This window comes from Mesoplodon densirostris, chromosome 14 (genome assembly GCF_025265405.1).
Source record: "Mesoplodon densirostris isolate mMesDen1 chromosome 14, mMesDen1 primary haplotype, whole genome shotgun sequence".
Classification (NCBI taxonomy): Eukaryota; Metazoa; Chordata; class Mammalia; order Artiodactyla; family Ziphiidae; genus Mesoplodon; species Mesoplodon densirostris.
The window spans coordinates 20,623,124-20,650,341 of NC_082674.1; the positions used below are offsets into that span (position 1 = coordinate 20,623,124).

Here is a 27,218-nt window from a genome sequence, read left to right on the forward strand (position 1 = left end):
AGCAACTAAACCTGTGCACCACAACTACTGAGCCTGCACTCTAGAGCCCGTAAGCCAAAACTACTGAGCCCACACACCACAACTACTGAAGCCCGCATGTTCTAGGGCCCACACGCCACAACTACGGAGCCTGTGAGCCACAATTACTGAGCCCACGTGCTGCAACTACTGAAGCCCGCGGGCCTACAGTCCCGTGCTCCGCAACAAGAGAAGCCACTGCGATGAGAAGCCTGCACACCACAATGAAGAGTAGCCCCTGCTCGCCGCAACTAGAGAAAGCCCGTGGGCAGCAACGAAGACCCAATGCGGAAAAAAAAAAAAAAAAAAAAATATATATATATATATATATTTTTTTTTTTTTTCATGTCTTTATCTATTACATCAGGTTTTTTCGTTTTTGTTTTTGTTTTTTGCGGTACGCGGGCCTCTCACTGTTGTGGCCTCTCCCGTTGCAGAGCACAGGCTCCGGACGCGCAGGCTCAGCGGCCATGGCTCACGGGCCCAGCCGCTCCGCGGCATGTGGGATCCTCCCGGACCGGGGCACAAACCTGTGTCCCCTGCATCGGCAGGCGGACTCGCAACCAATGCGCCACCAGGGAAGCCCTACATCAGGTTTTTAAAACAACCTAAGGACAATTGCCTTTACCAAATATTTTCTCCTCCCTGTGTTCACTGTCAAGGTAAATCTTTGCCCTCCAAAACTAAGTTCAAATAGCAAAGAGATTGGAAGGTACACACCAGCAAATTGTTATCAATGGTGTCTTTATGGGTGGCTTTAAACGCCCTTTGTTTCTGTATTTTCTCAAATTTCAACAATTGTTATTTTTGTAAAGAAAAAAAATAATAGAAGTTACTTTAAAACAAACAAAACCTCAGTTTAAATATCCCCTCCTCAGAGACACTTTCCTGATCACCCATCTCTCCACTATGACTTAGGAACCCTCTTCTGGACACACAGCACCCTGCTCTTCCCTCTCTCCTCACCCACAGGAGAAGCACAGGGATCATTAGTGTGTGCCTCCTCCCTTGGACTGTGAACTGAAGGGCAGGGACCACGTCTTATTCATTTCTGAGTCCCCAGCCCCAAATTATTGGTGCCCAGGAGGAGTGCAGAAAATATCTATTCAGTGAACAAATGGATGAGGTTATCAAGTCATGGCCTAGGAAACACCACTGAGGTCCAGGGGCTAGACCTCCAGCGGTGAAGGAGGCAATGGATCTCACTGAAACACACCCTCTCAGGGTCCAGGTCAGACTAGAAAGGAAATTTGATGTTGAACTCTCTGAGATGGGGCTAAAGCCTCTTAAGTCTTCCAAGTGAGTATGGGAGGAGGAGGTTTACAGAACTTGAGGTATAGTTGAGCCTGTGGGAAGGAATTCAGTAATCCTAGGTGGGGAGTGTCACAGTTTGAAATGATCTATTGATTTGTTTGCTTTTCAGTTACATGGTAGCCCTCATTAGTGTGTGCACTCCATGAGGATAGGGATCTTATCCGACTTGTATCACAAGGGCTTGGACCAACGCCTGCTGCATGGATGGCACTCAATAAATATTTGTTGAATTAATATTAAATGAATCAACTCACTCTAAACCAGACTCATGAGGGAGAGACCAGATACAGCATTATTCATTCATCCTGTAAAATATAATTGACAATAGGCCTGAAGAAACCCCAGTCAGCACGTTCTTTACTCTGTGGGAAGGCGTAGTTTAGAAGCCAAAAGTAGATCTGAGAGTTGCTTGGTAAATACAGAGTCGGACAAAGTGACTTGGAAGATCTTAAGAGATTGTGTCACTGTGCTGTGGCACCCCGATGAGTCATGCTTTCCCACACGGGGACAGACCTCCCTTGCCAAACAGGATCCTGCCTTGCCCAATGCTGCCATCCCTTTCCTGTCACTGTAGGGGAAACACTGACAGTCTGTCCTCCCCCATTCTTCCTTCTCCGTGTTCCTTATCAGTAATAATGCCTCAGTCCTTTAGGCTTGACCTCATGTTACAGTGTTGAGGATTACACAGTGTCCCTTATTGGTTACATTTTCCATTGTGGCTTCCCAGGGAGATTTCAGCCACAATTTCACATATCCTGCTCAAGATAAACAATCCTAGACCCCAGATCAAAACTTTCCACTAACTGAGCTGCATAGTCACTGGACCTCAGTTTCCCTATCTTTAAAAGATGAAATAATAGAAAATTTTCATGTATCTCACAGAGCTGTGAAGCCAAAGAAATTGAAGACTATGAATATGAGAGGCTTAGAAGTTGTGCTTTGACCCTTGCGATTAAAGTTCTATACCAGATTTGCCGTTAATGAGCTACATGACATTAAGTCATTTTTATGAGGTACTTAGCCCAGTGTCATGTTCTTAATAAGCCTTCATGAGATATGATATGATAAATCATATTACATGGCTCTATGACCATGGGATGAACTGAGACACCTCCCACTTTCCCAAGGAGAATGCTTGAGGAAAAGCAGTCGGTTGCTTTTCAGGTAGCTATTGTACTATTGCTTTGTTGAGTGTGTATAAACTTGAAACCAGGGACTTCCCTCGTGATCCGGTGGTTAAGACTCCTTGCTCCCAATGCAGGGGGCCCAGATTTGATCCCTGGTCAGGGAACTAGTTCCTGCATGCCACAACTAAGGATCCCACAGGCCGCAACGAAGATCCCACACACGGCAACGAAGATCGCACCTGCGGCAACTAAGATCTGGCACAGCCAAATAAATAAATAAATAATTTAAAAACCAAAACCCAAAACAAAAAACCTTGAGACCATAGTTGAATGGTTTGGGAAAAAAGGAGGAATTTCAAATTAAGTTGTATAGTGGGAGAGATGCAGAGAAGAGACCTGACAATAGGGTAGCAAGGGAGGAAACTTTGGGCAGAAGAACAGGTCTAGCTAGTCAAATGGAGGGATATAATTAAGTTTTTCATTGTGGTGTGTGAAGTAATCCTCTTCTATATCTTCCCATGGAGCCTTCAGTAAAATCTTATTAATCGTAAGTATTGTTGAATTTGAATGTATTGGGGAGGATACAAACAAAGTGCTCAGGCTGGCCTTGATGTTTAGAGGGAGTGAGAGCAAAGCCAGTCATCAATTTAAAAATGAGGAGGTGAATTTATGACCCTATGGGCTCTTCCATGTCTACTGTTCTATGATTCTATACGTGTAAGAGACAGAATGTTCCCAGGAAATTCTGATGCAGTAGGTTGGGGTGGGGCTTGGGCATTCCCATTAAAAAAAATTTCCTCAGGTGATTATGATGCACACCAGCATTGGGCATCATTGTACACATGCTCATCATCTTCTAGTCAAATGTTTAATCACCCACAGAAAAATCACCCTCATCCCCAATCTCCAGCATGTCACATTGCTGACAAAAGCAATTGGGGTATGATCAGAGAATATAAATTTACATTAATATTGTTCTAAGTAAAACATGTTTACAAAAACAATGTTGTATCCATGGAGGAAAGCATATAACAAATGGCACTGGGACAATTGGATAGACACACACAAAAGAATGCTGTTAGACCCCCACCTCACACCATATTAAAAAATTAACTTAAAATGGATCATATAACACACATTGTAAAGCAATTATACTCCAATAAAGATGTTAAAAAATAAATAAATAAAATGGACCATAGACTTAAATGCAGGAGCCAAAACTATAAAGCACTTCAAAGACAAAATAGGAGTAAATCTTCTTGACCTTGTATTAGGCAATCCTTTTTTTAGACATGATACTAAAAGCATAAGTGAGAGGGGGGAAAAAAAGGTAAATTTGACTCTATCAAAATTTAAAATGTTTGTGCTTCAGTGGATACCATCAAGAAAGTGAAAAGAGTGCTTCCCTGGTGGCGCAGTGGTTGAGAGTCCGCCTGCTGATGCAGGGGACATGGGTTCATGCCCCGGTCCAGGAAGATCCCACATGGCGTGGAGTGGCTGGGCCTGTGAGCCATGGCCGCTGAGCTTGCTCGTCTGGAGCCTGTGCTCCGCAATGGGAGAGGCCACAACAGTGAGAGGCCCGTGTACCGCAAAAAAAAAAAAAAAAAGTGAAAAGAAAATAGGAGAAAATATTTGCAAATCATATATCTGATAAGAGACTGCATAAATAACTCTTACAATTTAAAAGGACAACACAAGTCAAAACTAGGCAAAGGTTTTGAATATACATTTCTCCAAAGAAGATACATAAATGGCAATAAGTACATGAAAAGATGCTCAACATCATTAATAACTAGGGAAACACCAATGAAAACCACTGTAAGATATTACTTAACCCATTAGCATAGCTAAAATAAGAAAGACAAAATAACGTGTTGCTGAGGATGTGGAGAAACTAGAATGCTTATATGCTGCTAGTAGGAATTTAAATGGTGTGGCTACTTTGGAAAATAGTTTGGCAGTTCCTCAAAAAGTTAAACAGGAAGTTACCATATGGCTCAGCCGTTCCATTCCCAGGTATGTACCCAAGATAACTGAAACACATGTCCCACAAAAACTTGTACGTAAATGTTCACAGCAGCATAACTCATAATAACCAAAAGTAGAAACAACACAAAGGTACATCAATGATGAATATATAAATAAAATGTGGTTATTTCCATAGAATGAAATATTATTCATCTGCTACAACATGCAAAAACCTTAAAAATACTATGTTAAGTGAAAGAAGCCAGTCACAAAATTCCACATATTGTATGATTCTATTTATATGAAATGTCCAGAATAGGCAAGTTCATAGAGACAGAAAGTAGATTAGTGGATGGTAGGGGTTAAGGGAAGGTTGTGGGGGGAATTGGGGCTGGGAAGTGATGCTTAATGGATAGAGTTTCTTTGGGGGTGATGAAGATGGTTTAAAATAAGATGGTGGCAATAGTTGCACAACTCTGTGACTATACTAAAAACCACTGAATTGTATATGTTAATAGATGAATTTTGTGGTGTATGAATGATATCTCAATAAAGGTGTTTTTAAAAAATGTTGCCTATAACATATGACCATACAAAAAGTTCTTATACAAAATGGAACATTTTAGATTATGCATTCCATTGCTCAACCAACAACACACACTCTATTAGTCAGGACTTCTTTTGCAAGTGACAGAAATCCAGTTTAAACTGGGTTAAGAAAAGAATAGAATGTATTGGCTCATGTAGCTGAAAATTACAGGGGTCGCTGGCTTTAGGCATAGCTAAATCTAGAGACTCAAATGATATAATCCATCTTTCCATCCCTCAGCTTTGCTTTCCTCTGTGTTGGCTTCATTCTCAGGCAGACTCTCCCCAAGTGATGGCAGGATGGCCACCAGTGAATATGGGATTACAGCCTAATTTAGCAGGGAAAGAAAATGTGTTTCCCAACAAAAATCCAGAATTAGACTTTGACTGTTGTGGCCTGGGTCATGTGTGTGGAAAGGGGGACATATTGGCCCAGCGTTATGGTAGGGGACAAACTATAGTGAGTTACTGTTGATGCTTTCAATTTCAGAATTGGATTATTTAGAACAAGTCACCTTTGGGTGTTTTGGAAAAGAAAGATGGATACTTGGAACTAACATTAATTCACTTAAACAAATGGATCAAAACTCTTAATTAAAAAAATAGATTGCTAAAGTGGCAGTTAAGGGTAATGCTTGGCATTTTGCATTTTGATTATTGCAAGGCACTAGACAAGTTTTGTTTGTTTGTTTGTTTTGCGATACGCGGGCCTCTCACTGTTGTGGCCTCTCCTGTTGCAGAGCGCAGGCTCCGGACGCACAGGCTCAGCGGCCATGGCTCATGGGCCCAGTTGCTCCATGGCATGCGGGATCTTCGCGGACCGGGGCATGAACCCACGTCCCCTGCATCGGCAGGCGGACTCCCAACCACTGCGCCACCAGGGAAGTCCAAGACAAGTTTTTCATGATATCTTTGTAAACAAAGACTGGATAATTGAGTTAGTTGGAGTCATGTTTCATTGATCAGCCATTTCCAAAAAGGACTGACGAATGAGTCAACCTAGTAGATCTTGGTGGGTCACAGAGATCTGCCCTTAGTGCTGACCTGGTTGACCTGTTTATTAACTACTTAGATACAGATACAGAAACCATGCCTATTAGATGGAGAGAGGTTACAGGACTAAGAGCAGTTAATACGTTCGATGACAGAGGCAAGATTCTAAATAATTTTCTTTTAATTTTTCTTTAGGATAATTTCAAACCTTCACAGATTTAGACATTATAGTATAATAAACCCCATTTACCAATCATCCAGCTTCAACAATTTTCAACTCATGGTCCATCTTGTTTCTCCTATGCTCCCACTCCAACTTCTCTTCCCTCATTTTATTTTGAAGCAAATCCCAGACATCTTATTTGTTAAAAACAAAACTCTAACACTATTATCACACCTAAAAAGAAAACTCAATAATTCCTTAACATAATAAAATATCCATTTTTCAAATTTCCAATTGTCTCACAAATATTTAAAAAAAGTATTTTTTGCAGTTTATTTGTTCAAATCAGGATCTAAACAAAGTCTATACACTGTAATTGGTTGATATGTTAGGTCTCTTTTATTCTACCAGTTGCCCTCTCTACCACTTTTTACCTTGCAATTTATTTGTTAATGAACCAAGATAATCTTGATAACAAAATGACAGTTAGTAGAGATATATAGATGTAATACTAAAATTAAATCTTATAAAGTCAGCTGTAACAGTACAAAATGCTGGAGACACCTGCAGTTCGTGAATAAAGGTCTAGGATTTTCAGTTGGCCACAAACCTACAATAGTCAACACTATGATATAGTTGTCAAAGTCCCAATATATACTTAGGTTACATTAACCCCAATATATATGCACACCACAAGATGTGGTGGGTCTTTTCTACCATACCAGGTCAAATCCTGCCTGGAATATTGTCCTGATTGTTGCTCCCAACCCAGTTTTTCAGAGGGACTGAAAACTGGCGCACTTAGACAGAGCCCTGATCCTGGTGAGAGAGATGAAACACACTTCCTTTGGCCAGAGAGCAGCAAGGGGAGAAGGGAGTGGGAGAGCTAGCTGTTTATTTGGGTGTGTGACTCAAGGAAGAGAGGGTCATTAGAAACTGGGTATCCACAAGGAGATGGTGCTGGGAGAAGGAACATTCTTCTGGAACATTCACATTCAGGAGTTTTGAAGCTAAAGAAAGGGAAGAAGAAGCTCATTAGTTAGTGGGCGACACAGAAATAATCAGGTGTGACTGCATGGTGGTAGCCAAGGGAACAAATTGAGTGTGTAGAATCATGGCGTCAGGACAGTGGTGTAGTGTGGTCTGGGCTGGCAGATGATCAGAAAACGACTGGCCCATGTGGGAATTATGGGAAAGTAGGTCTGAGTACCCAGAATTGAGACACAAGAGCTGGGGCAGCACTTGGTTTCAGGACTGAAAACTTTGATGTCAGTCCAATTTGAGCAGAAGCCAATCCCCAGGCAGAGTGAAGGAAACTGATGGGTGTTGTGCACCTACTAAGTGCTATACATACAGAACATTGTCTGACCCTCACAATAAACCTGCAAGGTAGGAATTTATTCCTACTTTACAGACATAAAAACTGAGGCTTGGGACTTCCTTGGTGGTCCAGTGGTTAAGAATCCACCTTCCAGGATTTCCCTGGTGGCACAGTGGTTCAGAATCTGCCTGCCAATGCAGGGGACACGGGTTTGATCCCTGGTCTGGGAAGATCCACATGCCGTGGAGCAACTAAGCCAGTAAGCCACAACTATTGAAGCCCACGCACCTAGAGCCCATGCTCTGCAACAAGAGAAACCACTACAATGAGACGCCCGTGCACTGCAACGAAGAGTAGCCCCCGCTCATCGCAACTATTGAAAGCGCGCAGGCAGCAACGAAAACCCATCGCAGCCACAAGTAAACGAATAAAATAAATAAATTTAAAAAAGAATCCACCTTCCAATTCAGGGGACGCAGGTTCAATCCCTGGTCGGGGAACTAAGATCCCACATGCCGCGGGGCAACTAAGCCTGTGCCGTAACTACAGAGCCCATGCACCACAACTAGAGAGCCTGCATGTCACAACTACTGAGCCCGTAGACCGTAACTACTGAGCCCACAGGCCCTGGAGCCTGGGTGTCACACCTAGAGAGAAGCCCACGCACAGCAACTAAGAGCCCATGAGCTGCAGCTAAGACCCGACGCAGCCAAAAATAAACAAATAAATAAATATTTTTAAAAAACAAAAAACTGAGGTTCATAGAGGTCAGTTACTAGCCCAAGGTCATGAATGACTAAGTGGCAGGGCCAGGATTCAGAACAGGTGGCCTGGAGGCCAGAAGGATAGAGCTGACATGGGGGAAAAGGTACCCTTAGTGACTTAGCCATGGGGTCAATGTCTGGATCCTCCAGTCGCGGTGCCAGGGCACCAACACCTGGGGAATGTATCGTGTCAGCACTTGCTGTAGCTTCACATCTAGACCAAGAAATGGGTATAGTAACAGGACAATGGGGAGGGATGGGCTGGGATTTTGGGGTTAATAGATGCAAACTGCCATATATAGAATGGATAAACAACAAGGTCCTACTGTATAGCACAGGGAACTATATCAATATCCTGGGACAAACCATAAGGGAAAAGAATATTAAAAAATGTATATATATGTATAATTGAGACACTTTACTGTACAGCAGAAATTAACACAACACTGTAAATCGAATATACATGAATTTAAAAAATTAATTTAAAAAAAAAAGAGGACAATGAGCATTCTCCACAAAAACACAGACCAAGAATTTGGTCTCCATATTGCCCCAGCCCTGGTCTCTTCTGGGTTTGAGCCTAGGCGTGGAATCCTCCTCTATAGGAGAGGGGAGGTGTCTTTGTATTTTCCTCCGCTTTCCTCCTAAAGCAAATCCCAGTCACCAAGCAAAGGAAGACTATCTTTGGTAGATGGTGGGAGATGCTGAGGCCCAGCTCATCCTTTCTACCCAGGCATAGATTCCTGAGCCCTGTCCATATCTCCAACATCTCGGGGGGTGGTCTTCAGCTCCCTTCAGAGCTGACAGGGGCAGTGCAAGGGTGGGAATCCCAGGTGAGAGTAAGGGAGCAAGAAGCCACCCACTGAAGAGGATGCTGGGACGGGGCAGGGCTGGGCTGGCCCAACCAGTTCAGCCCAGCCAGGAAAGGGCAAGTCAGATCTGGCTCAGCAAGGGGGACTGGGTGGGGGCGTGGTGCTGACTCAGGGCCTGGCAAGTCAGGTGACAGCCAAGGACAGCTGTTGCCTGGGTGTTTTTAGAAAACTGGCTGCCAAAGGCTCTCTCATAGGCTGCTTCTGCACCTACTCAGAAGCAGGCATAGAAAACGGGGGCATCTTCTTTATAATAAGCTGTAGGCATGGGGAATTAATAACCCGACCATACCCTGTTGATTCTTGCTTTAATGTACCTAGAGAACAGGAGCAGAAATTAGTCAAGTCTTCTGAATTCCCTCTGAATCCTTTGAAAATCACTAATCTGTTCCCCTTAGATCTTTTTAGGTACCTTACCAGGAATCCAGTGCAGAGGTTAAGAGAGCAGGTGCAGAAGTCAGGAGGGCCTGGGATCAAAATCCAACTTTATCACTTATTATTTGTATGACTTTGATCAAGTTTCTTAACTTAAAACAAAACATACTTTTAATTACGGAAAAATTCAAATATATACAAGTTAGACATAACAGTATGAATTTCCATATACCTGTTATCCAGCTTGAACAATTATCGACCCATGGGCAACTTGTCTCATCCACATCCTATTCATCTACCTCCCTCCAATTATTTTAAAGGAGATCCCAGGCATCATCTCATTCCATCCCTCTTTATTCCTTTAAACTCTTGTTTCCTCATTTGAAAATGGGAATTATAATAATCCCCACCTCAGAGTATTAATGTGAGGTTATGCATGTAAAGGGCCAGCACAATGTAGAAACTCAGTAAATGACAACTTATAGTATTAGATTAAAATATAAAAATAAGAAACGTCTCTGCTACCCTCTCATCTCTCTGCCTGTGCCCTTCTTCCCTCTTGGTGACCCTTCCTTCTATCTGAGGACTCTCTCCCCTGGTCAGTACTAGGTCCAGTGCTGACATCACAGAAGGGTTAGGATGACTGCCCAGCTGTCCAGGCCTCAGGATGGGCTGGGAGCACAGGGTGCTTGAGCCCTAGGGAGGGAGCTGGAGGAAGGTAGTGGAGACACAGGAAAGAGGGATCAAAAGTTCAGCAGGCTGGGAATTCTCTGGAGGCCCAGTGGTTAGGACTCTGTGCTCTCACTGCTGAGGGTCAGGGCTCAATCCTTGGTCGGGGAACTAAGATCCCACAAGCTGTGCTGTGCAGCCAGAAAAAAAAAAAAAAAAAGTACAGCAGCCTTGGGAGAGAGACCGGCAGACAGGGGCAAAGTTTGAGCAGGTCCAAGTGGCAAGGGCAGCAGAAGATAGGAAAGAGAAAGTGGACATGGTGAGAATGTCAGGCAAAGTTGGAGTCACCCTAGGAGTTCTACCAGAAACAAGTGTGTCCGTCAGGAATCTTGGTTGCAGCACAGACTGACTTTGGCAAATAGAAGCAGAAAATAAATTTACTGAAGGGCTATTGGGAAGCTCTCAGAATTACTGGGGAGGCTGGAGAACCAGGCTAAGGAATTGGGGCGCAGAAACAGGCCACACATGCAGTCTGTTGAGGCCAGACAATGAGGTCATCACTGCCCTCTCTAGACACTAAAGAGATTCTGCAGCCGGCAGCAGGGCCAGCATTGGACGGAGGATACACCTAGCTCTGGGGCCCACAGGTGCTCTGGAAACCAGGTGCTCCTGCTGTACCCCACTGCCTTCTCAGTACACACCCCACTGTGCCTGCTTCTTTGTGTCCTAAGCCCCTGTGTCAAGGTTTTGGGCTGGCGCTTGAGACTGGTAGAGCCCCACTCATGTCCTCACAGCCTAGGTGTGTGTTTGGGGGTACAGTGGGGGTGGGTGCTGGGGAGGAGAAGATAGTGGGAGGAGGGCTCTGCATACTGAAAACTCACGTGGAGAGTTTCTTAGGCAAAGAAGGGGGTTCAACACTGGGCAGCCAAAGACCTGTCAAATGTCCATTACACAAGGAAGGGAGTGTGAATATGGGTGAGGGGTGGCGGACTGGCACTGGTAAGAACAAGGCAAAGAAACAGGATCTCCATGTGGCTGTCAGGGACACCAGAGCCCTGAGGGAGGGTAAAGGGTAGCGGAATGCTGGATGCACAAGCTACATGGGAGAGAGCCTCGCTTCCTCCTGGGGGTATTTTGGACAAAAGAGTTGGCTGAGCTCAGATATTATCTTGGCAGTGTCTAATTCAATTGGTATGTAGCATGAGGGCTTTTGATACCCTGCGCTTCTACCCTCTCTCTGGCTCTGGGAAAGAGGTGGGGCAGCCTGCAAATAACTGGGTGCTTAGTCTGAAAAGCTGGGACCAGACAGGGCTGGGCAAGGGCTGACAGGGACAGCTGAGAGCAGAGTACAAGCTTTGTGAACAGGCAATTCCATGAAGTCTGAGCTTCCGTGATCAAATCAATCTGCCACAAATTTTAAAATCTGCATGACTATTGTTATGCTATGTGTCAGGCATAAAAGCAAACAGCCAGAATCTGTGTTCTTTTTATCAAACCAAACCAAATATTTAGGGTCTTTTCCCCTCACTTTACTATTATTCTGATATCTATAAGGAGTATCAATATCAGTTTCCTCTATCTCCATGTACAATGTTAATCCCTTCCTCACTTTTTTTTAAAGTCCTTGTTTATTTAATATTATTATTATTATTATTTTTGCTGTGCAAACATCACCACCATTTATTTCCAGAACATTTTTATCACCGCAAAAAGAAATCCATGCCCACTAAGCAGCTGCTCCCATTTCCCCCAGCAATCATTAATCTGCTTTGTGTTCCTGTGAGATTGCATATTCTGGATATTTCATGTAAATGGAATCACACTTTATTCCTTTTCATACATGTGAAAATAAAATATTTTCATACTTATGAATCATATAATATGGCCTTTTGTGACTGGCTTCTTTCATGTAGTGTAATGTTACGGTTCATCTGTGTTGTAGCATGTATCAGTACTGTATTCAAATAATATTTTGTTTATCCATTTGTCAGTTAATGGACATTTGTGTTGTTTCCATCTTTTAGCTATTGTGAATAGTCCTGCTAAGAACATTTATGTACAAGTTTTTGTTGAACACCTGTTTTCACTTCTTTTGGATGTATACCCAGGGATGAAATTATGAGGTCATATGGTAATTTTATGTTAATTTACTAAGGAACTGTTAAACTGTTTTCCACAGTGTCTGTACTATTTAACATTTCCACCAGCAATGAATAAGAGTTCCAATTTCCCCACATCCTTGTCAACACTTGTTATTTTCCCTTTATTACTAGAGCTCTCCAGGTGGATGTGAAGTAGGTTCTCACTGTGGTTTAAATTTTCATTTCTTAATGACTAATGATGTTGAGCATCTTTTCACATACTTGTTGGTCATTTGTACATCTTCTTTGAAAAAATGTCTGAAAAGACATTTTCTGACATGAAATGATCTGAAGAGACATTTTTAATTTTTTAATTTAGATTTATTTTTTGGCCGTTCTGTGCGGCTTGTGGGCTCTTAGTTCCCCAACCAGGGATTGAACTTGGGCCATGGCAGTGAAAGTGCTAAATCCTAACCACTGGACCGCCAGGGAATTCCCCCTCTTGTTTTATCTCATTTTATATTTTTCCCTTCTTCCCTTCTCAATGTCCTCTCCCTCCACAGGTTCCCTCTCTAATGTTGGATGGGTGTTATTAAATACCTATGAAACTTCATAAAATATAGTTTTGCATGTTTTTAATTTACATGAATGGCATTGTACTATAAATCAGTTTGTTTCCTTTGTTTCACTTTTCTATGTTGCTGAATGTGTAGCTAGTTAGTAGTTTAATATTGCTATAAGGTATTCAATAGCATGTGGGGTAAGTCATGGGCAGGCCTGCTATAGGCCCAATAGTACGACAGGAATTTTCTTTTCTTTTAAAGTATTATTAAAAAAAATATTTGTGTATATATGTATTTATTTATTTGGCTGTGCCAGGTCTTAGTTGCGGCATGCGGGCTCTTAGTTGTGGCATGCAGGGCCTTAGTTGTGGCATGCGGAATCCAGCTCCCCGACCAGGGATCGAACCCAGGCCCCCTGCATTGGGAGCACGGAGTCTTAACCACTGGACCACCAGGGAAGTCCCCAACAGGAGTTTTCTTACATGGTAGATGGTAGACCCTTGAATGCTGACCCAGCCCCGCCCCAAGCCTAATCTTACAAAAACTTAGTCCTGACTGAACTCATTAGACAAGTTTTTTCCCTCTGAAAAGCCTGCTCTGATCACCAGAATTAGGGCATGTTTCTGTGGGGAACTAGGAAGGCATTGTTCTTTGCAAGTTTGCTAATTTATTAGTAAACTGAAGTGATAACAAACTTGACTTGGGTCTGAGTTGTCATATTAGCCAATTTTCAAACCCAAGCCAACTCTTTATCATCTGGACTAACTCAATTTGCATCCACAATGTTTTATTTACTTATCCCCCTAGCAAAAGACACTTAGATTGATTCCAACATCTAGCTGCCACAGAGAAAGCCGGTGATGAATCTATGTGAGAATTTCTCTTGGACACACCCAAGAGTGGTATTGTTGAATCACAGGCATATATATCATTTAGTAAATATTGCTTGATTGCTTTCCAGAATGGCTGGACCAAATTGCACTCACATCAGCTATACATGAGAGTTCTTGTCTCTCTACACCCTCAACAACACTTGGTATTATCCATCTTTCTAATTTTTGCCATTCTGATGGGCAGAAAATTTTACCTTATTGTTGTTTTAATTTGAATTTCTCTGATTACAAGCAAATTTGAACTTTTTAAAAAATATATTCTTTTCTTACATCTGTGAATTGCCTGTTCCTCTCCTTTGTCTATTTTAGATTTGTATATGTAAAATGTAATTTATATGAAAATTTATTGAATGGCTTTAGTAACTTAATGGTTACAATGCAAGGTTGATCTGGAAGGCAGTTTCTTTTTTCTTTTTTTTTGGCCGCATCTTGCAGCTTGTGGGACCTTAGTTCTCCCACCAGAGATTGAACGCAGGCAGTGAAAGTGAGGAGTCCTAACCACTGGACCACCAGGGAATTCCCCGGGGAAGGCAGTTTCCTCTCAGTCAGGTACCAAACCACCTCAGCCTTACAGAGTATTCCAACTGGCCCTTACTACTATAATAAGGTAATAGCCTGATCTGGGCATTTTCACAGGGTTACATTATCAACTCAAGCACAGTGTTCAATTATGGATGCCACGTTCGAAAAGGGACATGTGCATATCAGAATGGTGGCACTAACAGTTATCTGAGGGTCATCTAATTTGAAGAGGGCTAGCTTGGAGCAGTTTAGAGGAAAATACCAATGCTATCTTTAAATAGTTGAAGAGTTGTCAAGTGAATATAGGGGAAGGTTTATTCTGTGTTGCTTCAGAGGACAGAATTAAAACAAACTGATGATATAACATGGAAGCACACTTAGACTTAGTACACTCTTCTGTCAGAAATATCCAGCCCTGCAATCAGCAATCAGCCCTGCAATCAGCCTTCTTGGCATCAGCAAGCTCACTGGCAGTGTTCACACAGAGGCTGGACAGGCCATAGGTTGGTTTCGGCATTTCTTCACAGAGCAGAAATCAGTTTAGATGACTTCCAAGCTTTTTTCTAATGCAGACACAATTCAACCTAATTAATATTTATTGAGCCCCTATTACATGCAAGATACTGGGCTGGGTATTATAGGAGATACAACAGTGCTTCCTTAGATGGTTTACATCTTATGGGGGAAGAGAATCAGTATTTAATGAACCACTTGTTCTCCTGCCAGGTTCTTTGCATAGATTAGTTTAATCTTTACAATAGCTTGAATTTGGTAGCTCTGATAACCTCAGTTTCCAGATGAGGAAACTGACGTTTGGAATGCTAAGAAATGGTCTAAGATGACCCAGCTAAAATGAGATGGAACAACGATTCAAGATCAGATCACTGTGGGGACTTCCATGGTGGTGAAAGTGGTTAAGTGGTTAAGAGTCCACTTGCCAATGCAGGGGACATGGGTTCAAGCCCTGGTCCGGGAAGATCCCACATGCCGTGGAGCAACTAAGCCTGTGTGCCACAACTACTGAGCCTGTGTGCCACAACTACTGAGGCCCACGTGCCTAGAGCTCGTGCTCCACAACAAGAGAAGCCACCTCAATGAGAAGCCCGCGCACTGCAACGAAGAGTAGCCCCTGCTCGCCGTAACTAGAGAAAGCCCGTGTGCAGCAACGAAGACCCAACACAGCCAAAAAAAGAAAAAAAAAAATCAGATCATTGTGCCTCCATTATACCATGCCATGAATCTACGAATTTATGTTAAGTGTAGCTTCATACTTCTTGTCTTGGCAAAGGGTTAAAGCATTCCCCTCTTGTCATTGTCTTTTTAAGTCTGATGAATCCTCTAGGTCTTGATGCTTGAGATACAGTTTTCTGGAGAGATATCTAAGTTTCTGTTCCATTGGGGTTCCAAGTCTTTCCTTGAGCAGACCTCTTTCCTCACTTTGCCAATGCTTCCCTGGGTTCTGCCTTTAGGAAGTGCCTTTTTTCTCCAACTCTATTCTGTCCTAACTTTTAGTGGCTTCTAGGGTTTTTTCCAATCGTCTCATGCAGGTCAAGTTGCCATAACCTGTGCTCTCTGCCCTTTTCTCTCTCTCAGTTTACCTAAAGCCTTTTTTGCTCTTCAGAGCTCTGACCGCTGCTACAATAAATATCCCAGTTTGCCTTTGACAGTGGAAGTGTGCCTTATAGCCCTCTTTTGTATTGATCCATCTGGGGGTTTACTATGCACTTCTTCATGTTAAAAGAGAACCACTATGTTTGTTCATTTCTTGGTGCTCTCCATTTTCTAAGTAAAAAATGAATGTGCAGTTATTACTTTAATATATAGTTGAATAGCCAATTATTAGCAAATAATTATCCTTTGCCTTAGATGATTCTTTTGTTTTCCTTTAGACATTAAAAAAAGAGATTAACTTACATATTTATATTTTAATATGTAAATGTAAATATACAGTTCCTAGTGTGGTTAGGGTTCCTGCTTGACCTATAATCACTTTTATTTTATTTTATTTTATTTTTTAAATTTATTTATTTTATTTATTCATTTATCGTTGGGTCTTTGTTGCTGTGAGCAGGCTTTCTCTAGTTGCAGTGAGCGGGGGCTACTCTTCGTTGTGGTGGGGGCTTCTCATTGCAGTGGCTTCTCTTGTTGCGGAGCACAGGGCTGTAGGTGTGTGGGCTTCAGTAGTTGTAGCGCATGGGCTCAGTAGTTGTGGTTCGCGGGCTCCAGAGCGCAGGCTCAGTAGCTCCACGGCATGTGGGATCTTCCCGGACCAGGGCCCGAACCCGTGTCCCCTGCATTGGCAGGCGGACTCTCAACCACTGTGCCACCAGGGAAGCCCTATAATCACTTTTAGAAGAGACATAGAGTTGCAAAGATGGATTTAGGGGAAGTTTTTCCCTTCTAGGCGATCCCTATAGATTAACAGAATGCATTACTTGTCTCAAAAATATGTGATTTTTTTTTAACTTATGTCCCTCTAGATTTGCTTTTTTCAACAAGCCAATGATCCCCAAATGGAAAAAGTTTTCTCAGTTCTTGTGGTGGTAATAACATTTCTGGACATTAACTAAAGGCCAAACATTATGTCTCATTTCATCCTCACTCAACCCTATAGTAGTTTTTATCTTGTTTCTACTTTACAGATGAGGAAACAGGTTTAGAGAGATTAAGTAACTTACCCAAGGTCTCTAACAAAGTGACAGATATAGAATCTTAGGTCCCGCCACCTCAAGGCCCATGTTTATAACCACTGTGCTGGACCAATTGCTCCAACAGAAGTGAGTAGAGATTCATCTGCTGGAATTGATGGTGGGAAGATTTTTTTTTTATCGGGGGAAGGTGTCTGCTGCCTTCAGCCATTGTATTTCTTTCTTTTGGTCTCCTTTTGATGATTCCATTAAATCTTCACAGCTTGTCAGTTCCAATTCTTGTTTCTCCCTGTTTTAATCTTTCATTCTCCTTCTGACCTATTCCTGTTCTTAGTTCAACTTCCTTTGGCACCATTTTTTGTCCAGGATGGCTTGTTGCTTTGATCATTTATAAGTATTCTAAGTTTACTTGTAATTTTCTGCTTTCTTTTTCCTTATGGTGTAATTCATTGCTCTTATCTCTTAGTAATAATAGTAATCATTTATATTTGCATAGTGTTTTACACTATATAAAGTACATTTACTTGCATTATCTTATTTAATTTTTAAAACAGTTTCATGAGGTACTATATTCTTTTGATGTATGAGGCTTAGTGAGGTTAAATGATCACAGAGCTAGTCAGTAGCACAGTTGGGTTTTTAAAAAATTTTTTATTTATTTTTGGCTGTGTTGGGTCTTCCTTGTTGCACTCTGGCTTTCTCTAGTTGCGGCGAGTGGGGGATACTCTTTGTTGTGGTGCACGGACTTCCCATTGCAGTGGCTTCTCTTGCTGGGAGCATGGACTCTAGACACGTGGGCTTCAGTAGTTGTGGTTCACAGACTCAGTACTTGTGGCTTGCAGGCTCTAGAATGCAGGATCAGTATTTGTGGCGCACAGGCCCAGTTGCTCTGTGGCATGTGGGATCTCTGGCTTTCTCTAGTTGCGGCGAGCGGGGGCTACTCTTTGTTGTGGTGCATGGGCTTCCCATTGCGGTGGCTTCTCTTGCTGGGAGCACGGACTCTAGACGTGTGGGCTTCAATAGGTGTGGTTTGTAGACTCAGTACTTGTGGCTTGCGTGTTCTAGAGCACAGGCTCAGTATTTGTGGCACACAGGCCCAGTTGCTCTGCGGCATGTGGGATCCTCCTGGACCAGGGCTCGAACCCGTGTCCCCTGCATTGGCAGGCGGATTCTTAACCACTGTGCCACTAGGGAAGCCCACACAATTGGTTCTTGAGTCTATGTTATCTGATTCCAAGTTAAGCGTTCATTCCACTATATCACAGTTGCTCCATTAGTCCTAACAGTATTTCTTGTTCATAGAAATAAAACTCTAAAATGGAGTTAGGTGAGTTCTTCATGTATTTTCTAAAATTAATAAAATATTGCTCCAAAGGTATTATCTTCCCATTCACTTATTTTGAATTTTCAATTCCCCCCCCAACCCCCAGCATTTTGAAAGTTTCTCCAAATTAGTACTGTTTTCCAGGAAAAAAAAACAAAAAGTTAATCTATCTCTGAATTTCATTTGCTTTTTCCTTCACTAAACATGTTTTGATGTTCTGATATATTCAAGGCACTGTGCAAAGTGATGTATGCAATAGTCACAGCCCTCAAGGATATTCCAGTTTGAGAAAATAAGATATGTACATAAATGTCTTTCAGAAAATGTAGAAAATGGGTCATAAGAAATGTCTAAATAAACAGTGTGGGGGGCTTCCCTGGTGGTGCAGTGGTTGAGAGTCCGCCTGCCGATGCAGGGGACACGGGTTCGTGCCCTGGTCCAGGAAGATCCCACATGCCGCGGAGCGGCTGGGCCCACGAGCCATGGCCGCTGAGCCTGCACATCTGGAACCTGTGCTCCGCAATGGGAGAGGCCACAACAGTGAGAGGCCCGCGTACCGCAAAAAAAAAAAAAAAAAAAAAAGAGTGTGGGAAGAAGAATATCCACATAGCTATTCACCAAAATGTTAATAGTGGTTATCTCTGGGGTAGAATTTTTAAGAATTAAAATTTTTGTTTTGCTTATCTGCAGGTTTTAAGTTTCTAAAAGTAAATATGTATTATTTGTGGAAATAAAAAGGAGGAAACATACTTGATTTTTTAGTGTTAGGGAGTTCAAAGGAGGAACAAGTTCATTCTTAGAAAGTGTGCTGGGGAAGACAGGCTATGGTGAGGACATTTAAGTTGAAGGGATGTGGGTGGGGTGGGGAGCAGCGTGCATTTTGCATGGAGAGAACCACAGTAAACTAAGCATGAAATCAAGAAGATACAGAGTAACTGTGAGAAAGATGAGTAGTTCAGCCTGTCTAGAGACTAGTATGTGGAAGATAGATAGGGTAGGAAATAAAGTTCATTGGCTAGGGCCTGGAGCTCCTTAAGTGCCAGGTGAGGAGGTCAGCATTTCAGAACTGAGATATTCCTGGAGACTAGAACAAACACATCCAATGTGCTGGGGAAGGCTCATGGGGCAGTAATTCTCTAACAGGAGGTAGGACTAAATCAAGATATGAAAGCAGAGCAGAATATTGGCAGGCTATGGTGATAAGAACACTGGTAGCCTCTGGGCAATCAGTACTTAGCATCAGGAAGGTCAAACAAAGACCTTCCTGTAAGAAGGCCCTGGGGAAGAATGAGAGTGTGAACACAGGAACTAGGCAGTAGTAAATAGGCAAAGTCCCAGGAACTGGAGGGGTAGGTTTTACAGCAAGGTGATGACTTAGCAGTGGGGCTGCCATTCAAGGGAAGACTTCATTCTTTATTTATTTTTAAATTAATTAATTAATTTATTTATTTTTGGTTACGTTGGGTCTTCATTGCTGCACGCGGGCTTTCTCTAGTTGCGGCGAGCAGGGGCTACTCTTCGTTGTGGTGCGCGGGCTTCTCATTGCAGTGGCTTCTCTTGCTGCGTAGCACAGGCTGTAGGTGCGCGGGCTTCAGTAGTCATGGCACGCGGGCTCAGTAGTTATGGCTCAGGGGCTCTAGAGCACAGACTCAGTAGTTGTGGCACACAGGCTTAGTTGTTCCACAGTATGTGGGATCTTCCCAGATCAGGGATCAAACCCGTGTCCCCTGCATTGGCAGGCAGATTCTTAACAACTGTGCCACCAGGGAAGTCCCTGGGAAGGCTTCATTCTTAACAAGAACAGAGAGAACAAGGGGCAGAGAGATTAAAGAGGAAGAAATCAGGGAGAGAGACTGGGAAATATATGTGGGAAGAATGATAAAGACAATCCTGAGTCAGTATCTTTTCATGCAGGGATTTCTTACATGTTGTAGAGGCGGGTCCTGAAAGTTGAAGCTGAAGACTGGAACCATGAACTGGCCAGCTGTGCACTTTCTAGAAAAATATAGAGACAATACCTTAATTACTGGTATGAACATATATATATACCTATTTTCTTTCTTGGCTTTGCAAATATTTGGACTAGATTCTGTACAGAGCAATTTTTAAAAACAGGTATAAGCTCCAAGCTACTACTACTAAATTGGCATTTTCTTTCACTGCTTCAATTATTATCAAATATTACTTCGCAACTCTAGGTATACCTTTAGGCTTACATAGACTCCCATTTTATTCTTATTTTCTAGAGTGAGAGATCATGCCTGATCACTCTAGTGGCCTTCAGTGGTAGACAGGGCTTGAGGTTTAGGCCTCACTGCAGCAAAACCTTTAATTAATTTTAGGGAATCCAAACATTAAGTACTGGCTGAGCCTTCCAATTCTCACCTTCTTGCAGTATGATGTCCTGTGGAGGTGTTCTTCCCTTTTCCCTTGCGCATATAGTGGCCGGCTCTGCCACTGCCAGTGTGACCTCTGGCAAGACCCTAACCTCCCTGAGCCTTAGACTCATCTGTAAATTACGTGCAGGAGTTGAATTATGACTTAAAAGATATTACAGCTCTAAACTTCTAGGATCCTGATCCAATACTAAATAAACTTCATTAATAGTATAATTAATAACTAAAGTTCCAGAATATTGAGTGCATGGAGAAAAGGCTCTAACTGATAAAACTGTTGGAAACAACTGGGATAAACAAAGAAGTTAAAAATAAATTATTTTTCATTTTTAGTTGCCCACTGTCCCCAACATTTATGTAGTAGAACTAATTAGGCTTTCTATGTTTAAAAATCATAACTTTCTAAAATGCTTCACAACATTGGGGCTTGAGTTAATCGTACTTCTTTTGAAAGGAAGAATCACATTAATACTGATGATTTTCCTGAATGTTATGACTCTGAATTGATGACAAACCTGTGAAGCACTGATCATAGCTCATTTTGTGATTTGCATGGCTAGGCTATTTTAGAATTGTGGCATTATTCCTAATAAGGCATTCCCAATTGGAGAAAGAATGATTCTTAGAGGATAAGGTTTAAATGACAAGAGCAATCCCAGAAACAAACTGGAGAGTGAGATTAGAGAAGACAGGCATCTTCAGAAACGAAGCTTTAGGGGTAGTTGGAAAAGAAGAATGTAAGACAAGTCTCCAAAGAATGGGAGACTGAAATACGATTACCCTACTGCCTAAAGAGTAATTTTAATTACATATTAAATACACAAACATTTTGGTGGTGGTGGGGCGTAAAAATGTAGTTTTTACTTCTCTCGCAATCCCTGTTTCTTGGCCTCTCACTGTTGTGGCCTCTCCCGTTGCGGAGCACAGGCTCCAGACGCGTAGGCTCAGCGGCCATGGCTCACGGGCCCAGCCGCTCTGCGGTATGTGGGATCTTCCCAGACCGGGGCACAGTACCCGCGTCCCCTGTATCGGCAGGCAGACTCTCAACCACTGTGCCACCACGGAATCCCCGATCCCTGTTTCTTGCTTTCCAGATGTCTCAGGGTTTTCTCCTGTATCGGGTTGAACCAGCCCACCAGGTTCAACTACTCTGCCATCACATCCTAGGTGGGCTTCGGAGCCATGACGCACACTAAGAAAGGTAGGGCAGGAGTATGAACATTTAAACTACAAAAAGGAAGAAGAAAGGAAAGAGAGGGAAGGAAGAGTGCTAAGCATATGAAAAGAAAGTGCAAGGAAAAGGCAGCGGGGTTGGGGTTGGCTTCACTATCTCTCAATTTGGTACATTGGTGGTTCGATTCTGGCAGCAGGGAGGGGCCTCGCTTCCTCAGCATGGTGCTCTTGGGCTCTCCCTATTGCGAAAGGGCGGCCAAGGGCTTCTCCGGTGGCACAGTAGTTAAGACTCTGCCTGTCAATGCAGGGGACACGGTTTCGAGCCCTGGTCTGGGAAGATCCCACATGCCGCGGGGCAACTAAGCCTGTGTGCCACAACTACAGAGCCTGCGCTCTAGAGCCCGCGAGCCACAACTACTGAGCCTGCGTGCTACAACAACTGAGCCCGAGTGCTACAACTACTGAAGCCCATGCGCCTAAAGCCTGTGCTCTGCAACAAGAGAAGCCACCGCAAAGAGCAGCCTGCGCACCGCAACGAAGAGTAGCCCCAGCTCGCCGCAACTAGAGAAAGCCCGCGTGCAGCAACGAAGACCCAACGCAGCCGAAAATAAAAAATTAATAATAAAAAAATTAATTAATTAAAAAAAAACGTGTCCAAGTTCTGGAGCCGGTTCTCCACGTAGAGCACAGCATCGGCGCTTCCACTTGGCGGGGAGGTTGGCCCTGCACCCAAGTGTTCCTCGGCCCTCTACTCCTCGCCCTGCAGGGCAGATTACATCATCCAACTTGAGCAGCGTGGCCAGTTTTTCCCATTTCAAACTCCTGCTCTCTTGAACGCCAACTCTGGTTCTTTAAGTAAACCGGGACGGAGCTTAATGTTTCCCCCGCCCCGACTAGCCACGAGAGAGGGCACTCAGGATGCGCCTCATTTTAGCAAAGAGGCTATTAAATGACCCAGGGCGCTACTTTTTCTCGCATTTACGAGCTACAGCTACACAGGAACACACGGCGACCCAAGCTCTTGGCTCCGCCAAGACTCTCAGCGAAACACACGCACCAAACGCGGCCCGAAGCATCCTCAGCTGAGCCCGGAGAGCAACCCGAGGAGGAAAACGGTGAGTGTCAAAGGGCTACTCCAGCATGCCGCGCCTGCGCAGTCACTGGGCAGCGCCCCCCCGCGGGGCGTGCTCGAAACGCCGCGCACCCTATCAGACGGCAGCAGGGAGCGCGCCCGCGGCCTCGCCCTCTCTCGCCCCTCCCCTCTCTAGTCTCCGTCGGGGCTTAGACTGAGGCTCGGAGACCTAGAGCTCCACTCTGCGCCCCCGCGGGCCCCCACGCCCTCTGGCGCGCGTGCGCAGAGGCGGCCCGCAGGGCGAGGGCGCAAGGGGAGGGCGGGCGTACGTCCTTGCGTGCGTCTCAGGCAGCGCGCACGCCGGCGTGAGAGGGCACGGGGAAAAGGTGGCTCTGGCCGGGGCGGCTCGGTTTCCTGTGGCTATGTAGCTGAGCTCGTCGGCTCCGAGTCCTCCTTCGCTGCCATCGCCGCGTCCTAGCTCGGAGCGGCTGCTCGCGAGGGATACTGTCTTCACGCCCGCCGCTCTCCCTCGACGGCCGAGCTTGCTTGCTCGCCCGTGGGAGCGTCCCGGCCGAGCAGCCCTGAGGGGGGAGGGGAGGCCATTTTGTCCCGACCGACTCCCCGGAACCGGGCGGAGCGGCTGGGAGAGGCTGCGGAGCCGCGGTCGCCGCCCTCGGAGGCACCGGACGCAGCCACCGTCGGGGCTTCCTCGACGAGGCCGTTCCTAGGTCGCCCGCGCCTTCTCGAGCCCTCCTTTTTCCCACGCTTTCCCGGTCCTCCGGCCTGAGAACGCCCGAGAGAGGAGGAGTTGGCCGTAGTGAGAGGGACCGATCCCTTGGGGCCGCCGGCGGCGAGAGCCTGTGCCGCTCCTCCCAATGGCGAAGAAGACGTACGACCTGCTTTTCAAGCTGCTCCTGATCGGGGACTCGGGAGTGGGGAAGACCTGCGTCCTTTTTCGTTTTTCGGATGATGCCTTCAATACCACCTTTATTTCCACCATAGGTAAGACCTGTGGGAGGGTGGTGTGCGGTCTCTGCATTTGCAAACCGTTTCTTTTATTCCAGACATCTTGCTTCCAGTAATATACGCCTTTGTTTCAGTGATTCTGATTCCAGGCGACAGACCCAAGTTACTGTTTGAATCGGCATCGAGCTTTCTGGGGCGGGGTCTTCCCAAGCTTTGCATCCGGTCTTTTGCTTTCAAGTCTCTCACTCTGCTCAGTGCCTGCTGTTACAAAATATGCAGCATTAACAGCGTTCCAGAATCCTATTTCTTTAAGCGTCTGGATTGGGTTTTTCCATGTTTGTGTGGCGTTACTAGCTGTACGATATTTGTAAGGGATTTATTTTGGTGGTTGGGACTGAAGCACTAGGAGTCATTTGGTAAAGGCCTGGATTCATACTTCAGGGCAAAGAGAAGATTCCATATGGTCTTAAAGTAAACTTGAGGATTTGTGTGAGGAATAATTAAGGCAAATTAGAAGGGAAAAGTGAGTTAGTTGCTCGGCGTTGACTAATCCATTGATGTGTCAAACAATCGGAGGCTCTTCGTGCTTGGGGTGGGACTCTCTGGCATGTTTGCTCACAGAGCTGTTCGAGACATCAACAGAAGCAGTAATCTAATGGAGACGATCAGCTTCTGTCCTCGAACCCGAAAGAATGAAGTTCCCCCTTCTGTTTTATGCTAGAATTTACAGGGAAGTGTCTTGCCAGTCATAGCCTTGGGACTTCTAATGTACTTTTCACCTCATGTTTCAGAATTATTTAGTGTGAAAGTAAGAGCTAAAGATTGACCTTTTAAATCGGTTTCCCGTTTAGGAAAAGAAAAGGGAACGCTCTAGGAAAGTCCCATTTGACTCTGCTGAGACAATTTAGTGCATTAACACGAATTGTGTTAAATGGGTTGTATGCGAAATCCGTTTTTGCCCCCCCACACAATAAATATCTTAAAGGACACATAGTTGTCTCTGTCACTTGGGGCCCAGAACACAGCGTTGGGGCAGTGCAACGAAACCCATTTTTAAGTGTAACTAGTTTTATATTAAGATGATTTTTTAAAAAAGCAACTGTAGTCTTTGAACTCTGGCAATTGTCACAATTAAGCTGATTTCAAACAGTTTATAGCATTTGGAATCGTTGATTTGGATTTCTTGTGATAAATATTTGTCAGCTACTTAATTCATTCTCATAAAACAAATTTTACTGAATTTAAATTGGGCAAGTGATCATTTTAACTACGTTTTGATTTTACTCCCTTTTTTGGGGGGAGGGGGTCATTGTAATCATCATTTCCTGAGTGTCATACTGCTCTCTAGACCTGTCATAAATTTCACGAAACTTAAAACTTGTTCTCTGCCTGTGGGTTAGCACTTCCTACCACTATGTTTACTTTTAATATTCCACTTTTAGCTGTATCTGGGTGGGTCAGGTAGTTAAGTTAGATCAGTAAATATTTATTGAGCACCTAATGCTAGGCACTGTTTTAGGCACTGGGGATAGATAAGTGAACACAATAGACCTCTTAAGGAGCAGTCTAGTGAGGACAATCACAATAGAGTGTGGAAAGTGCTACAATGGGGGTAAGCATGGGAAGGAGGGGTGACTAGCCTAAATTAGGCAGTTGCATGGAGATGATGTCTAAAATGAAGTCTGAAGGACAAATAGGAATTGGACCACAGGGGTGGGGTAGGGCCTTTCTGGAAAAGGGAGCATAAAATAAACCTGTAGTAAGATCAGGGATTTAATTCACGTGGTCAACTTTAACCTGTCGTTGAGAAGGGTAGGGGGTGGAGGGTAGGAAGCAAAACATTAACTCCATCTACTCTTGTCTTTTTTAATGAGTGCATACCCTCAACTAAAGCCCAATCCTGTAAGATAATGACATAATCTTCTTGTGTAGTCTTTCTTTTTTACTTTTTTTTTTTTTTTTGGCTGCCCCGCAAGACTTGCGGGGACCTTAGTTCCCTGACCAGGGATTGAACCTGTGCCCTCTGCAGTGAAAGCTGGGAGTCCTAACCACTGAACCGCCAGGGAATTCCCTTGCGTAGTCTTTTTACTAGGGAAAATGTATAGTAATTTGGGATCAAACCTGCTGGGTTGGAATCCTAGTTCCACAGGTTACTAGTCATGGAACTTTGGCAAGTTAATTAATCTCTGTCTGTTTGTTTCTTCTTTAAATAGTGTTAATAACAGTACCTATCACATAAGGTAGTTGTGATGATTTTATGGGTCATTGAGAGCAAAGCACCTAGGATGGTGCCAGGCACACTGTAGGAGCACAGTGCATCCAGCTGTATATGGAACTTGTGACCCTTCTGCTGCTGAAGTGAGGCAGAACAAGTTCCTTTATGGATTGAATGCCCTGCGTGCAGTGTTCACACAAATATTTGTTAGTGCTCTGCTAAACAATGTCACTTTAGATTCTGAAACTTTCATATTTTGATATAAAAGTGTTGGATATGTGTGATATTTTGATATATAAGATATATTGAACAGTGTAACCTGAGAAATGGATAAATACATGGGTGTAAAATTCTGAGTGCAGCTCCAACACATTGCATGTATTAGCTCTGTGTGCAGGTTTAGAAGTCTGCTGGCATCCAAAAGAAATATAATGTGAGTCACATAGATAATATTTTTTCGTAGCCACATTTAAAAAGTAAAAGAAGTATTTAATACTATATTTTAACTCATGTTATCCAGTCTTATAATTTTATTATGTAATCAAGATTAAAATATAGTTGAGACATTTTACCTTCTTTTTCTCCAGAGTGTATGTTACATTTACAGCTCATCTCAATTTAGATTAGGCACATTTCAGGTGCTGAGTGTGGCTAGTGCTCCCATATTGGACAATGCATGTTTAAACCGTATAAACTCGCCAGTTGGCTAATGTGCAGATGATTAGAGATACTTGGAATGTGTACTACTTTTAGGACATTTTAAATTTCATCAGTTGACTAGGATGTTTTTTTGTTCTGCTTTGCTTTTTAAAAAATCTACAGCACTCTCTAATTATGAATGAGACTGAAATTTGAGTTGTCACTTGATTGTTAAAACCTCTTGAGGTTTGGACAGAAGTAGTTACCTTGCAGGTGTTCAGGAGGGCCAAACTGCCAGTATAACGCTGGCCCTCATTATTTTAGGCACAGTCATTTCAGTTACTTACTGGTTCTTGATTCTTGGAAGAAATAATTTTTATAGGCTTATGGTGCTTACTTACAGTGCTTACACAGACTACCGTATTTAAATTTTTCTGTATATTTTCACTTCCCACACATCTGTGTCAGAAATTGTGTATGATGTTTATGGTCAGATTTATTGCAGACAGAGTTGTAAAAACAAATGACTGGTATGTTCCACACTCACCAATCGCAGA

The 27,218-nt window shown here is 43.5% G+C and overlaps 1 protein-coding gene and 1 long non-coding RNA gene across 3 annotated transcripts in view; one reads left to right on the forward strand and one right to left on the reverse strand.

The window, feature by feature from the left end:
- Nucleotides 1-19,520: 19,520 nt before the first annotated feature.
- LOC132501746 (uncharacterized) lies at nucleotides 19,521-22,934 on the reverse strand. 2 transcript variants are annotated; one of them, XR_009534305.1, is made up of 4 exons: nucleotides 22,827-22,933; nucleotides 20,586-20,709; nucleotides 20,126-20,195; nucleotides 19,521-19,990 (listed from the first exon to the last, which is right to left on the reverse strand). It is a non-coding gene; the product is annotated as an uncharacterized LOC132501746 (long non-coding RNA). The 2 variants fall into 2 exon arrangements; XR_009534304.1 differs by lacking the exon at nucleotides 20,586-20,709 and having other exon boundaries at nucleotides 19,532-19,990; nucleotides 22,827-22,934.
- A 254-nt stretch (nucleotides 22,935-23,188) lies between these two features.
- RAB10 (RAB10, member RAS oncogene family) overlaps nucleotides 23,189-27,218 on the forward strand; it is a 76,646-nt gene continuing 72,616 nt past the window's right edge. Inside the window, exon 1 of the mRNA XM_060117388.1 lies at nucleotides 23,189-23,843. Coding sequence (XP_059973371.1) covers nucleotides 23,717-23,843 — 127 coding nt within the window. The 5' untranslated portion in view covers nucleotides 23,189-23,716. The remainder of the gene's footprint in view (nucleotides 23,844-27,218) is intronic.